Source organism: Cornus florida, unplaced genomic scaffold (assembly GCF_030987335.1).
Source record: "Cornus florida cultivar Cherokee Brave unplaced genomic scaffold, ASM3098733v1 CherokeeBrave_3.0.0_Hap2_Chr11, whole genome shotgun sequence".
Taxonomy (NCBI): domain Eukaryota; kingdom Viridiplantae; phylum Streptophyta; class Magnoliopsida; order Cornales; family Cornaceae; genus Cornus; species Cornus florida.
In genome coordinates, this window is record NW_026775581.1 from 114,651,188 (window position 1) to 114,667,472 (window position 16,285).

Below are 16,285 nucleotides of genomic sequence, written 5' to 3' on the forward strand. Positions count from 1 at the left end.
AAGAATTTAAGTAAAAGCGCACGCGGAGTGTGAAAACTGGAGCGCGCTCAGAATATGAGAGCGACACCTGTTGAGATGAATCGTGTGACTTAGGTTATAATATTAGTGCACCTCTAATTTTTTTCAACAATTAAAAAAACTGACAACAGACACCTTTAATATATATATATATATATATATATATTTTTTTTTTTTTTCTTTTTGAAATTATGACAATAGACACGTTTTAATGATTTGGACCTCAAAATTTTTGTATACGTCAATTTATTTTCCTATGCTAGCTAGATGAATGTTGTTTTTTTTTAAAAAAAAAAAAAAAATTTAGGGACTTCAAATTCTAAATTAAATACTCTTTTTCAATATCATATTTTTTTATTTTTTTAAAAAGTGAAAAATGTTAGCATATTTCATTTAGATTATTATATATTTGAATATTAAAAGAGTTGACATTAAATGTGTTATTATTTTTTATTAATTACTTTTTTTTTTCTTTAAAAAACTTTACTTCTACTTCTACTTTTCATACAGATGAAAGAGTAGTACAATAATTATGAAAAAAAAAAAGAGTAGTATAATATTAGTGGCATCGACTTTTTCAACTGTCACAAAATCTAACAATAAACACTTTTAATACACTTTCTGAAATTATGCCATCACACTTTTTAATGCATACTCTTTTTCAATATCATACTTTATTATTTTTTAAAAATAAATAATGTTAAAAAATAAAAAAAATAAGTTTACACTTTTAAAATAGTATAGATATAGATTTATTTTTTAAAAAATTGAAAAATGTTAGCATATTTCATTTAGAATAGTATATATTTGAATATTATAAAAGAATCGACATCAAATGTGTTATTCTTTATCATTAATTACTTTTATTTTTTATTTAAAAACTTTATTTCTATTTCTAATTTTCATTCCAATGAAAGAGTTATAAGCTAAGTCACACAATCCTTCTCAACAGATGTCGCTCTTATATTCCGAGCGCGCTCCCACTCTCACACCCCACGCGTGATCTTACCCAAATTATCACTATTTATGACATAATTTGCCGCTATGATGCTCCGCTCTTAAATTCGTTCTCGTTCCTATTTTCACTTTATGTGACTTAGATTATAAGAATATTTTGAGAGAAATGATAATAATTTAATGAAATATTCACAATACAAAAAATAATATAAACATTACAAATAAAATAATAAATATAAAAAGATAAGATAGTAAATTAATTTTAATAGTTGTACAGTTGTTTTTTTATTTTTTTTTCTCTAAACATAAAGCTTATCTCACTTTTCTTTTACTTCATATTTTATTTATTTATTTTTGATAAAATATTTCATACTTTAACCAAACATAAATGCTACAAGTTATTGTTATCATTTATTTACTTTTTCTCGCGCAGCCTTAAAAATGTTTTGCTCTTAATTTTTACACTCTGCATTCTCGAAATGCGGGTGCACGCAGACAGAGAATGTGCTTCCTAACGCCGCATCGGATAAGAACCACGATGCCCTGGTCCCAACGGCGAGACGGGCATGTTGGCCAGGTGTCATCACACAAGGCGTCTTCTTCACTTCATATTTATATGTATATATGTATGTATATGTATATATATTTCAAAAATGAGAATAAACCTCCCCAATCATTAGACCCCCGTTAATCATTAACGCATCCACCCCTCTCCATTTCCACATAGCCATGGCCGTTTCTATCTCCTCAATTCCCCCTAAACCGCCTTTCTCTCTCTGAATCTCTATCTACTTCCCCTCCCTCTCTATATCTTTCCTCTTCTGGCACAACGAATTTGTAACTAACAGCGTCAGAACTCATAGCTCTCTCTTTTTCTCTCTCCAATTTATACCGGAAATCACTGATTCTGGAGTTTATGTATCTGATATTCATCACAAGAGATCTAGACATGAATTTTTCTCTGTAAACCCTAATTTTTTTGCCATTAGAAATGGCGGTCGTGACTGGAGATCGATACCTCAAATCTCTGGTGAAGTTTGTGGAGGAGCAAGCGGGACCGTTGATCGAAGGAACCCTAGTTCTCAAGCTGAACCCTGTGGGACTTCACTACGTGCAATCCAGGCTCGAAGCACTCCACGAGCTCGAGAGCCTCCTCGCCGGCGCTCCCGTCGATTACCTACGCGCTTACGTCTCCGACCTCGGAGATCACCGCGCGCTCGAACAGCTCCGGAGAATTCTGAGGCTCTTGACGTCGCTGAAGGTCGTATCAGTGTTGCCGCCGCCGGCAAGAGACCCTCAACCGCTTACTCTGTTGCCGTTCGGGCGGTTGAAGGTTCTGGAGCTTCGCAGGTGTGATCTTTCTACTTCGGCTGCGAGAGGGCTTCTTGAATTGAGGCATACGTTGGAGAAGCTCATCTGCCACAATTCAACTGTGCGTTCTTTTTGTTACTTGTGTGTTGCTTTCTGTCGACTACACACAGAAAAGTGAGGAAAACAATAGAGAAATGAAAAATTAAATCTCACTCTTAATAGGAATGAAGCATTTTTGTCATTTAACCTGACACTTGATTAGACAAAGCTGAGTTGAGTTTTTTTCCAAAAAAAAGTAGGTAGTAGATTAGAGCTACTCATTATAGATCTTCTTTTTGTTTTTGATTGACTCAGGATGCACTTCGACATGTATTTGCAAGTAGAATTGCTGAAATAAAGGACTCACCGCAGTGGAACCGGTTGTCATTTGTTTCATGTCCTTGTAATGGCTTGGTTCTCATGGATGAGTCTTTGCAACTCCTTACTGCTGTTGAAACCCTTGATCTAAGCAGAAACAAGTTTACAAAGGTAGATAATCTCCGAAAGTGTACCAAATTGAAGCATCTGGATCTTGGGTTCAATCACCTAAGAACAATTGCGTTATTTAGTGAGGTAAAACTGACTGAAATTGTGACTACATGCAGTTCTTTCATTATTATGCATTGATTGAATTGAATTTTTAAAGATGTAGAATACCCTGGATATGCATTTTCCCTCTCTTTGTTGCTTATTGTTAATAGTATTTTTATTTAGTAAAGTAATTGAACTGTTAAATATGTACTTCGATGGAGCTATTCATCATTATCATCATCATTGTCAGATTTTAAGTAGTCTGTAATTTATACAGGTCGGTTATCTACTCTTGATCATTTTGTTGATCAATGCCGTGCATGGGGAAAATATTTTAAAGAATAAAAAATATTGTTTTAAGGGACTGAAAATCCATACGAGAAAGGAAAGAAAGAATTCACCCCCAAAAGAACAGTAGAAGTGAAAAGAAAAGAAAGGAAGAACTGCCAGAGGGGGCCTCCTAAGAAAAAGAAAAATTTAAATGTAAAAGCTACATGGCCTGGTTATGTTTATCAAAAAATAAAAACCTAGAACTAGGAAGTTTGCATATAAATTAGCCAATCTTGGAGACCATGAAGACATGCAACCAAGAGATGAGGAACCACCTCTATTCCAAATTTAAATACACAGATGTCCATGATCCACTGCAAGTGCTTTCAATTTATTTTGGGAACATGGAATACTTAATCTTTGTAAGGTCACTAAATGGAAGTCAACGATTCAGGCTTGGATTGGTCTCCGAGTTGAGAATGGAAAGATAATTTCCAATTTTAACATTATAAGGCACTTTCAATACCAATTTATGATACATCTGAAAGAACATTATGAGAGTCTGTTATGATGCCTATTCAAATAAGATTGTGCCTTCCACATGCAGTTTTGGGTGATGCTTAATAGTTGATATTGATACTCCAGTCAGCTCCTTGCAGAAAGATGTCCTGGAGCATATAACAGTTGATTAATCATCATAATTGTCACTGAATCTTTTTTGTAGTTCCCCTCATGAAAAATTTAAATGATAGTCATACAATCACAGTCCTTGGTCATTTTGACACTAGGATTTGGGCCCATCAATGCACAAACCCATGAAGTTCCTTAGTGTTGCTTATAAAATGCTTCGTGTCCAAAACAGTGGCCATTGATGTAGAAAGAAAGAAACAACCGATTTGAGAACAATTTTGTCAAAATGATTAGTACTTTTTATATTCCCTTTATTTTTATATACAGGTACTAAAATACTTTTGTGCCACTCTTCTAACATTCTCTTTGTTGTTACTATTTTTTGAAACAATATTGTTAGCCAAGACATGCCATCATCTCATAAACATTTTCAAACCTCAATGGAGATGCCATCTGGTCATAAAGCGCTTCCTGATTACATCTTCATTAATAAAGTTTTAATCTCACACTCCTTGACCTACAAAAAAATATGTTATCCCTATGGTTACTATTCTTCTAAGAATAAGCTTGAACTCCTTAGATAATTTTCATTTAACAAATTTTCAAAGTTAATTTTCAGTCTTTTTATAATTTGCATGTTTAACTAGAACCCTTAAATCTTCACTTTTGATGCATTCAATATGACTAAAATCTCTAATTTTCTCTTCCTTATTAGCAAGTTCATATATTAACTTCTTATTAACATCTTTTTATCATTTAAAGGCTTCTAGATTTCTAGTTTTTGCCAAACTTGTGACATTCCCATTTTGTTTTTATGATGTTTTGGACCTGTTCATTCCATCACCATATCGTCATAATAACTGTATTCAAAATTATGTTGTTTGACTGAATGACAACCGGTTGAACCAGTGAAACCAATGAATTTCCTCTCTGCTAGATTAATGTTTGGTTTGGTTGTGATAACTATTTCCCTGATGCCTAAAACATGACGCTGTGAATAAGGTCACATTAGCGTCGTATTAACCTAAGATAACAGAAAAGAAGACTCAATTCAAACCTAAAATTAATTGTGCGAGTTCTCAAGCACCCTCCACGTGGAACACCAAATTTTACTTCAGTTATCAACTTATCACATGCATCATATGATAATTTCACCGTTCGGCCATCTCTTACTGGAAGGCCAGTGTGCTCTGAGAACTCAACCCGTGCTGTTCTAATGGCCTTCTGGAGCTCCACCCTGTGCAATTTTTTGACTTCATTAGAGGTCCATCCATCGTAGTTGATTACATATTTCTCTACCACTGGGTCCACCACTCTCCTCTACAAGCAGTCTCTGTCAGAAGCAAAATCTTGTTAACACTCCCCAACAGTGCTTGATCATAACATCCAGATTCTCGATGCCCAAGCCACTCGACTTAAATTAGGAGCACGCCATTTTTGCCAGTCCACTATTGATCCTTGAACTCCTTCAGACTACTTAGACGATGTATAATATGATGCCATTGTTTTAACAACTTGTATATTGAAATGCTACAAGCTCAACTTTTTCTTATTTATCATCTTCTTTTGCCTTTCCACACCAGACTAACATCGAAAGAGAAGCAATTGCCAATTTACATATTTCTTTACGTTCATTAAAAATTGTTGATTCTGCCTTAAATTTTTATATTAGGAATTAGCTTTGGATCCATACATCAAAGTTGTTGGCCTATGCAGGTCTCCTGTCAAATTGTTAAACTTGTTTTGAGGAATAATGCTTTAACTACATTGCGCGGGATAGAGAATTTGAAGTCACTTGAAGGACTTGATCTTTCCTACAATATTATTTCCAACTTTTCAGAACTAGAGATCCTTTCGGACCTTACATCTCTACAAAGCTTGTGGCTAGAAGGAAATCCATTATGTTGCGCGCGATGGTACCGAGCACAAGTTTTCAGCCTTTTCCCTCATCCAGATAATGTGAGTTGTGTATATTATCTCTTTAGTATTTAATTTTCTTATCAAAAGTTGCCTTCGGCTACTATTATCTATTATGATGGATTATCTGAAGAAAGAGTAAAAAAATTGTTTTTCAAGTTTAACACTCCGGGTATATTTTTACATTTTCCTGTCTTCCTGTTGCATGGCCAATTTAGTTGAAATTAGATGAAAAGCATATTCTCACGAGAGAGCTTTTGAAGCGGCAAATTATTATTGCCAGCAGGCATAAACGCCCTGCTAGCTTTGGATTTTACTCACCTGCAAAAGATGTTGCTGATTTAGTAGGGACTATCAACACAAAAAGGGTAGGTGATTTTTGAAGTTAATCAGCATGTTCTGAGTTCCAATATCAAGTTTTGTCCCCTTGTGTATCATGCTTTCTAAAGTGGAATAACTTCAATATTTGCAGTAATTAAATGGAAATTTGAATTTATATATTTTGCAGAAGAAGCTATCTCGTCTTGCTTGTATTGAAAATGAAGAGCAGAGTTCGCATATATGTTCAGACCAAGAGTCAGTTTTATGTGACAATGAGATTCAAAGCAAAGAGGAGAATGCTCTTTCAGATGAGGAAGCTGAAATAGTGGGTTTGATGAATAGAATTGAATTCATGAAAAAGGAACGTTCTATTCTATGGTTGCAGGAGTTTAAGGATTGGATGCATCATAGTTCTGAAGATTTTATGGACAGTAGTAAACATAGCGGGGCGATATTGAATTTTGGTGAAGAAAATTATTCGAAAAACAAGACAAAACAGAAGCATCTTGGCGAGAGCTCAAGATATGTCTCCGACTCTGTTCAAGCTTCTGGCGATGAGAGTAGTACGAATATTTTAGAATCTGATAACTCCTTTGCAGATACGTCTATCAGTTTCAATGCCTATCAATACTACGATCGTGTTGGTGAATCAGCCTCAAAATTCTTCATGGGGCAAACTGGTGGCGGTTCTGTATCCACAGTTGAACGAACAGATCCAAAGCGGGAGCATCTGAAATCTTATTCTAATGAAAGGCACCTGTCTGCGAAGGCTGGAAACTCTAATCTTGATTCTTTTGCGGTCCCAGGTAGTGACAATATGGATGCAAAAAGCAAAGTTGCACCTTTAACTGTCATTGATAATATTATGGAGTCTTATTCATCCTCAGCTTGCCTGGGATCACCTCCCCATTATCAAGAGGACATTCTGCATCGTCGCCAGAACTTAGAGGAAGAATTTCTGCAGCTATCTGCAGAATCTTTTTCTGTTGCATCTTCTGACAGTAATACCAGCTGCAGTGAAGATGATTTCACCAAATTTGGACCATTGATACCTCAAGTTGATCAGTCTCTGATTGAGGAGTTTCCAGAGAAGAATGCAGATGGCCACTCATCTCTGCTCTTTTCCGTGGATTCATACTACAACACAAGGCATGAGAACTCAAATGTAACAGAAAATGGCTCTTGTGCAGAACAAGGCTGTGGTATTCTAAATCTTGTAGAACCAGACAACTCTATGCAGGTGTGTGGCAATGATTTTCCTACTGGTGTTTATGATGGTGAAATAGGACGTTTTGTGAAGCAAGACGCTGATTGGTCAGAGAATAAAAAAAACAAAAGGAAACCCAAAAAAAGAGTAGTTTCACTGTTAGAGGAGACTGGTACAGATGACAGGGCAGAACCATCACAGAGGCTTAATGGTCATCTGGATGTTTGTATAAATGTGGAAGAAGGAAAACAAGTTTCTCATGGCAGTGACTTCCAGATGTCCATTGACGAAAATCGAGCCTGGAGAAGTGCAACCGCAACCTCGCTTACCACCGACTGTGATACAAACCTTTCCGGAACAAAACCCTCATCTTTAGAGACAGTTCCCATTGAGAAAATTTTCAATTCAAATGTTGCAGAAGTTGGAGTTCAAGAGTCTTGCAAGCGGTATATGCGTTGCAGTTGTATACTTGAGCACAAATCCGGGTACAAAGAAAGGTAAATACTTTACAGTTCTCATTGCATATAAGAAAATGAAATTGAAAGTAAGAGGCTTTGTTCAAACTTCTTAAAATGTTGTGTTATGTTATTGTTTTGTAGTTTGCCAATTACACAATTTTGTGTTCATGCATATGTAATCTAGCTTGCTTACTTTGCATTTGAAACTTAGTGTTAATTTATTATTAATTATCTTATGTGTCAGCTTATTCTTTAGTTCATTGTTACAATTGATATGTTCATTCCTGTTATCTATGCATATTGTTGCTAGACATTTCTTCCTTTTCATCCGCTAACATATAACTATTCCAAGTTCCATTGAATTAATGAAAGTATGTTTCACATACTTTCATTTGCAGCTTGTTATTATATCTTGTGGTCTTAATTTTTAGTTCAATTATGTCCCAACTGGATTTTCTTTTTGGAACTTTATTCACCATTCTTGGAATTAGTAACAAATTACGTTCTTGACGGAACTAAAGCAGCTTGTAGCTTTCCTTAACTGGTCAGGAATTCCCTACTTTTCTCATGTCTTTGTTTCTTTTTTTTTGTCCACCTGCAGTGAAGTAGCTTTATTGCTGAGCAGTGAGCGCAAGTTGTACATACTACGCATAGACAATACATATGATGGGTCAGGTTAGGTTTTTTGTGGTATTAACTCTTTGCAGGAGTCATACTTATCATTTGTTCTTTTATGTTGTTTAAATGGAGAGTATCTTTTACTTATTACGTGCTTTATAATTACTGCTCAATCTGTTGTGATTCTGAAGGAACTATCTTAAGACCCATGGGTTGCCACAGAATTGAAGATGTTAGAGAAATTCTTTTCGGTTTGGGGCTTCAGGTTGTGAGGTTAGTTAATTCGATTACTACTACTGCCAATTAGCAGCCTTTTATTATTTCTAAACTGCATCTCATTCTCAGTCTTCTTCTATGGATGTGTTAGGTTGTACATTGATCAGGGTGCAAAATATCTGTTCATAACCAGGAGTATTGAGAAATCAAGGCAATTACTTAGTATATTGCATTTCTTTGATTCATATGAGATGAAGGATAACTGTTCCCTAAGAAGGTGATTTATCTAGTCTCTTCCTCCTTACATTGAGATATGAAATTAATAATAATGTTAACTATCTCAAGAATTGTAATGTATTTCTTCGTATTTTTATTTCCTATTTATAAAGGACTGGGTTTTGAAAATTTAAATGGCAGTTTGGAGCAGGTTCAGGTTGATTTGTTTGAGAGACATATGTGTGGAGGTTCTAAAATGAACCTGTTTCAATATTCAATGGTGCTTTTTAAACGCAACAATATGGAAGGTATGATTATTGTTAATCTTCCATTATATATTTTGGTATTCACTGCAAAAAGAAAAGGAAAAAGAAGAGATGACGGGAGGGACATTTCTTTCCTGCTAAAGGGAAAAGAGAATATCATATGAATCATTTAGAATACAAGGGAAAAAAGAAAAGAAAAGAAAAGAAAGAAGAAAACTTGAAAATGTCTAAAAATTTAGAAAAAACTTGAGAATTATTGGAAGAAAAATATTAGTAATTTGAATTATGGAAAAGTAGTCCAAATAATGATGAAAGTAGTCTATAGCACATGTATACGCTTACTAAAATCTCCATACAAGAATTTGGCAACAAATCTATTGTTGATACAATAATCTGGAAACAAAGAAGTGCAGCTTTACACGAATACTTAGTTGAAACTCACTAGACTTGTTTATTATGTTTCAACCATTTCTCTTAATATAAACATAATCAACAAGTCTCATGAGTTTCAATGATTTTGGTACATGAATTCATTTCACCATTTGGTTTAGTGATCCAATGGCATACACCATCTTACATGAGGTTTGGTACGAAGGACATGCATAAAATGCATGATGGTAATTTTAAAAATATTCTTGCTGCATGTGATTTGGTATTGCCATACAACACCTTGTTTCTATGTGTTCGTTGAAATTGCATTCTTTTTGTTTAATCTTATGTTTACTTAAGTTATAAGTCTGTTAGTTTGATCATTTAGAACCAAATCCTCAAGAGGATAGTTGCTGCCACTGGACCTCTTTTTATAAGTGCTGTCAATTAATCTAGATTCAAAAAGAAAACATGGCATGGAGCTTTGTTATTGACCTATACGTTGCCTTATTGTGATTGGAAGCTCTATTGTTTCTACCAACAATGGCTTAGCCCAGTGGTATCACCTCCTCGTTCCAAGTGGAAGGTCGACAATTCAAGGCCTTAATGGGACAACTATGGGTTGTGTGTGACTTAACGAAAAAAGAAAAAAAAGAACTCTATTGTTTCTACTCCAGTTGTTTGGTCCACCAGCTTCTTCAATTTTTTTTTTTTTTTTTGATTAGTATACCAGCTTCTTAGTTTCTAGAATAGTTCTTAGTTGTATTAGTGATGATGGGGTAAGGATCGGAAGCTTAATGTCACGCCCCGCAACCAAGAGGCTTGGAAAGGTTCAAGTCCGTGACATTAGGCTCTGATATATAGCATTTTGCAAAGTTTGTGATCTAGTCCGGGGGGTGAATAGGTCTTGCTTTAGCGTTACCTAATTTTAACTATTTAAATTATTAATTAATTTGCCTTAATTTCGAATTCAAATTGAAATGAAGTAATAAAATCCAACCAGTCCATTAATTAATTAAAAGCTGTAAAAAGCATGAATAAGATGCCAATATTTTATGTGAAAAACCCAACTTGAAAAAACTAGTCTTAGTCTAGGAAATCGAATCCACTACGAAAAAAAGATTTACACTAGGTATTCCAAACCCCAAAGCCAATTAGTTACCTATTGACATAGACTGATCCACCAGTGTCTTCACTAGAATCTCTGGTCACAGAGTCCGCTCCATCAACTGATTCGCTTCTCCTGCTATCTGCTTCTCCAGCAAGTGATATAATCCAATGATTTGTTATCCAACTCAATCTCTGTTTGAACAAATAATTATTGGTGTCGAACCAATCAAATCAGCTCTGCAATGAATATGTTATTCACACTCATATGACACCAATCTAATGAAATTGATGAATGCTAAAAGAAAATTATGCATGCACTCAATTTTGCTCAAAAAATCTGAGACATAAATGTCTCCATGTATATTACATGTCTAGGATTTGCCATTTGATAGTGTATTATAGACAGATCAGTGTTGTAAAGACAATAGGGTATTAGTGTTAAAAGTTGAAAAGGAAACTGCTTCTCGAACAAACAGATCGATTGCGAGACACGTCGATTGATCGACTTGACTCTAGTAGCCCTTGATCGATACTTATAAAATCTTCAGAAATTTAGTTTACAAAAAAGTTTATATGCATATCAATTACGATTTTCCAAAGTAAATCATGAAATTCCAAAACCTAATGTATGAATGGATGAACCCTAATTTGGTGAGTGCATAGAAGTGTCAATATACCTTTATACCCTTGGTGAAAAAGATTATGCTTCTACCCTTGAATAAAGCTTGAATTCATCTTCGACCATAAACAAAAGGTAACTAACAGGCACTAACAAAATTAAAGACTCAAGTCACTCAAGTTTTGATTCACGAAATATGCCAACCTAAGTCCTATTGACCTAGCAAGTGTTTTAGTATGTACAAGAATAATCCTGCTTCACACATTTTAAAAGCACAAAGTAATGCATAAGGTTCCAGTATACTTGAGCGCTATTTGTTTTAATCAGTTCTGGACTAAAATACTCTTGGCACCTATATTTCGCAATATATGTGTTACATGATTTGTTTATTCTAATCCGTGACTCAATTCAATTCAACTTCCTTCCTTTTGAGTCACACTGTTTGGCAAACCCCCTATAAGGAATCTTAATAAACCTTTGAAAGGTAATCACATGATTCACAGTTGGGAAACGAATAATGTGATTCAATATCGTATTGGGCCTAACAATCTTAAAAACATTTTATTTATTTTTCTCTAAAATGAGCTTCATAAAGCGCATTTGAGGAAATTAAGGATCATAAATATACCATTTGTGACCTCTATTTCCTTTTAAATTTTTGCTAAGCTAAAATGAAAGTAATGATCCTACATGGGATCATTGTGTTTGTATCAATGTTTCTAAATGAGGATAGAATGCCTTGGAAGTGTAATTATTGTGAGTATGATTGTGTGGATGGTGTGATTTGGATGAAGCATCATGTAGTTGGAACTTAAGAAATTGTTTTCAACTGTTTACAAATTTTATAATTCTTAGAAAGTTTCTATGGAAAAGAAATTTAGATGAAATAAGAAGGAAGAATAGAACTACTTGTGATCGGCTTTTTAATTCGATTAAAATCTTAGATCTGTTACATATCAAAAAAAAAAAAAAATCTTGGATCTGTTAAGATGATGAAATTGGATTTATATGGTGTGGGCACACCAATGGTGTAGCCTGTTGGTACTTCCTTGCCTTCTAAAGTAGAAGGTCGAGGGTTCAAGTCCTTGTAGGGGCAAGTGGGTGTGTGATTGTGTTTCTTGCCAATGAAAAAAATATGGTGTGGGCACAAAACATTCATCTCTCTATGTAAAATATTTTTCAAAAAATATATATTTTTTATTTTCTGGTGTTTAGTTGTCTTAAAATATTTACGAAGAAAAAAAATACTAAAAGTTGACTAACATTTGACTAAAATAACTTACTCATTAGTTTTCGACAAGTTATTTTATACGCTTCACCCGATGGACTCGATCTCAACCTCGACCTGGGCCTTTGCAAAACACCAAAATATAAAAATAAGAAAGAATATTTTACCTAAAAAAGGAAAATATTTTTCGAAAAAAATATTTTACTTTGAAACAAACGGAGTCTTAATGTGACTAGAGTTACTTGTTTTCTCCAAAAAGGAAGAAGATAATATTAATATAATTCTGAGTAAAGACAAAATATAATCAAAGAAGACAGTAGATTAATATGGTTAGCACATTACTTATAAAACAACACAAAGCATCAGTTACCCAAAAAAAAAAAAGGCATAACTTAAAAGACCATATTACTTCATTCTAGAATTCTATATTTTTGGTTTCTCTATCTTTACCTACTGTTTATAATTTATCTCCAAAATTGTTTGTGTGCTTCATGATTCATGATGATTTGGAATTTAGGAAAGTAGGATATTGTTCACAATACAAATCCCAATTTGGCAACTATGATTCTAATGTTTATTAATACTAAATTCCATATCCTTTAAATGCTTTTTCTTTTTTTCTTTTTGGGAATCATGGATTCTTCCTGTCTGATAATGATCAGAATTCTCTTATTTTAAATCATCCAGAGGATTTATGGCTTCCAAGGTCGCTATTTGTGCTTCAAGAACATTTGCTCGTGTGCATTGAAGATTTCATGCAGTTTGGCCCTCTTTCCGAGGATGCATCTTCCTCTACGTATTTCTCACTTGATTCATGCTGCTCTATCATTGACTTATACGAGATGGTAATTTTTTTTTCCCTTCACTAAAGCATTTCTTAAAGATTTTGTTCACATCCATGAGAAATTGATATGTATACACTGCATCTTCCACCATTGATAGCTCACAGAAGTTTTTATCTGATTTAGATTCTGGGTTTTCTTTGCTGACGAGTATCGTATGAAGTATTATATTGACTATGTCTACAGCTAAATCATCACTCTTTGCATTCTTAGTTAACAGCCATCTGCCATTAGTCCCCATTGAAATGATTCTCTACTGGATGGTTACAGACTCTTATCGCTTTGATTAATCAGTAACAGGTTTCCTTCCTAGCAAATTGATGCTTATAATGCTCTGCGTTCTGGAACAAAACTTGAAATATTTTCTTCCTTGATTTATTGCTCCATTTCATCAACAAAGAATTATTTTCAACGATTTAGAGGACACATGTTTGGAGAAATTGATCTGTTTGAGTTTCATTTCTTGTTATTTAATGATCTGAATAAATATATACTTCAGGTTGCATCTCCTCTTACATTGCCAAACATTGCCTAATAATAATACCACGGCAATTTACTTCAAATCCAACATCAAAGGTGAACTAAGCAAGCCTATTTTCTCTCTTCTATGACTTCATCAGTACAGGCAGCTGGGAAAATTTCAATTCCAGCAATTTGTTTTTATTTTTCGAAGTACAAGGGTTGGATTTATGTTCAATCCGAGTTAAATTCACAGTTAAGGGAACAAGAAGATATTTCCTATTCCTCTGAAATACATGAGAGAGAAAAATGTAACAACAGAATAGGGTCTGTACAAGTTCGGCTGCCAGCACCGGCGGTGAAAATAATGAAATAATGATGGGAGTGACAGATCCGAATAACACTGACGAACTCAAACCGTGAATCCAATTGAAACCCAAGAAAAATGGGCACAGAAAAGTTAATTGAAATGATTCTCTAGGGTTTGTGGTTAGACGGAATTGAAAATGGAGAAGCATGGAGATGATAGAATAAGAGAAGGGAGCTTTAAACAGTGACAGAAGGGGAAATGCTACGGAGAGAGGACGACAAAGATGTTTATGATCTCTCCTTTGGGCCTACATAGTTTTGGTATATTTCTTTTAAGTGTGTGACGTGGCATCTTTCAAGCCATAGATCTAGGTAAAACAACACATATCAATACCTTGTCAATAAGATAATTTAGACAAATTTTAACTTAAGAGAAATCTGATTTTTTATTCCCAGTTTTTCTATTAATAAATTCATGAAATTCTTGAGCTTACTTTTGAAGTGACCCCGTGATGCATTTTGTTTTCTGCAATAGTCTTTGTTTAAGAAATGATATAGCTGCTCTTGTTGATGCGCACACTCTTCATGTGTCAGCTTGCAAATTACATTTTGCTTGCTTCTCAAAAAAAGAATTATATTTTGTTTGCTAACAGTAAATAAGTCACGGCAAAAAGAATAATGTGGAGAAGTTTCCAAGCTCGTGGAGAACAAGGTTTTTCATTGACCAACATGTAGTAAACACTTACAAATTGAGATCAAAGGAGAACACAATCAAGATTCTAATAATAAATATGGGAGGTACAAAATATATTAAATAATATATTTATGGACTATTAGTTTGTCTTTGACTTCCACTATTCAAATCTTTTTACTTTGACACATGTTTATTATAGCACATGCTGAACTAGTTTGTTACTTTTAAACTACATTTTGCTGCAATGTAAATGTGAAGACTTGTGTCGTTTGATACCTTAGTCATGCCCCAATGTCATAATCTTTTAAGGATTGAACAGGTTTGATGCCTAGATGTGTACTCGCAAGTGAGACACTTTGCAATGAAATGCAAAAACCAGGAGTCTAGCAGCTAAACTGCGGACTTAGAAGACTTCTATAGTTAGCATGGACTGCATAACTTGACAACTTACTGATGTCACAAATGCACAAGTTCCTAGATTCTTGTTGTCTTGAGAATACACCCTAGTAGAGTTCTTAGTGGGTTATGAACTTATGAGTGAAAATCTGCATATGGCTAGTAGCTTGACTCTGCCAATGCTATATCCTGTATCCCTCGTATGAAATCTTTTTGCAGGTTAACATATGAGGCGTACCAGTTGTTTTGGCTGTAGGCAATATCCTTTTTGACCCACGTGCAACAGACATTCTTGTGAATATATTTTCAGAGCTTACACTTTTCTCGTCTGGCTCTCTAGTCTGATTTAGTGAGAAATTGCTGTAGAAAAGCAATCATAATATTCTCTGTCAATTCCATTGCATCTATTTCTGCATTTTCTGTAATACTAGCACAATTGGTGTGATTTCCTATTCTGTTTTTCCTTGTAGATTATTATGGTTGATATTTTCTGTTGAATGTATTCTTTTTTCTTTAAATGTATTTGTTGTGTTTCTGGCATTTCCGGTCAATTTGGTGAAGTATAATATTTCTCCGTTTCAGGTCATTGAAGCTGGGGAGAGTTGGTATGTGACCTTGGCTATTGAATGTGCTACTACGTCAGAGTTCCGTCCTTCAGACATAGGTGGCAAGGTAAAGGATGATGGTGCAACAGTCACTGCAGAAAAGCCTGCTTCAGGCCCTCTGACGTGGAAGCTCAGATGGTTCTCTGAAGATAGTCTGTTCAAGTTTGTTGTATTGTTGAAGGCACTCCACGTAGAAAAGGCAATGTCTCCTTTACTTGTAAGATGTACAGCCTGAATAGCGAATAGCGAATAGCGAAATTTTTTTTTCGTATTTTTTTCCGCATTCATTTCATTCTTTTGATCTGGGCGTCCTTTCTAGTCACATGTTCAGTTTGATTTTCGCTTTAGTGTGGCGAGTCTATAGCTTTCTTTGGTTCTATTCTTTGATTTATATTCTTATAGCAGTTTTTTCTCTCTTGTACAGAGTGTACAGTATAGAACATCAAATGATATGTTAGTTTGCCTTTGCTTTTTGTTTGTTTATTATATAATTAGTTTTTCATTGAAGAATGCACAAGGATGGTAAGATGCTTGTTGGTAATTGTAAATTGTTGATGTGCTTGCTGGTATTGGATTCTCCCACATTAGGTAACCTATGATACATTTCGATTTTGGAGTTCCTTCCCCCCCCCCCCCCCCCCCCCCCGAATAATGAAATTCTCACATTATTGTTCTCGAT

The 16,285-nt window shown here is 34.6% G+C and overlaps 1 protein-coding gene across 3 annotated transcripts; it reads left to right on the forward strand.

Annotated features, from left to right (window-relative positions):
- Positions 1-1,626: 1,626 nt before the first annotated feature.
- On the forward strand, positions 1,627-16,097 carry LOC132285767 (uncharacterized). Of its 3 annotated transcripts, none has more exons than XM_059787984.1 (11): positions 1,628-2,407; positions 2,641-2,898; positions 5,473-5,715; positions 5,892-6,041; positions 6,182-7,698; positions 8,261-8,334; positions 8,469-8,550; positions 8,645-8,770; positions 8,911-9,017; positions 12,989-13,146; positions 15,584-16,097. In XM_059787984.1, the coding sequence occupies exons 1-11, from the start codon at positions 1,967-1,969 to the stop codon at positions 15,839-15,841; spliced, it is 3,414 nt and encodes a 1,137-aa protein (XP_059643967.1). In that variant the 5' UTR covers positions 1,628-1,966; the 3' UTR covers positions 15,842-16,097. The 3 variants fall into 3 exon arrangements, with proteins under 3 accessions (XP_059643968.1, XP_059643967.1, XP_059643969.1); XM_059787986.1 differs by having other exon boundaries at positions 2,375-2,460; XM_059787985.1 differs by lacking the exon at positions 15,584-16,097 and having other exon boundaries at positions 1,627-2,407; positions 8,921-9,017; positions 12,989-13,127.
- Positions 16,098-16,285: the final 188 nt, after the last annotated feature.

Excerpts from the sequence above, each read along its gene's own strand:
- LOC132285767 (XM_059787984.1), top strand. The coding sequence starts at position 1,967 with ATGGCGGTCGTGACTGGAGATCGATACCTCAAATCTCTGGTGAAGTTT. Across the intron at positions 2,408-2,640 it reads TCATCTGCCACAATTCAACT|GATGCACTTCGACATGTATT; the intron begins GTGCGTTCTTTT and ends TGATTGACTCAG. Across the intron at positions 2,899-5,472 it reads CAATTGCGTTATTTAGTGAG|GTCTCCTGTCAAATTGTTAA; the intron begins GTAAAACTGACT and ends TGGCCTATGCAG.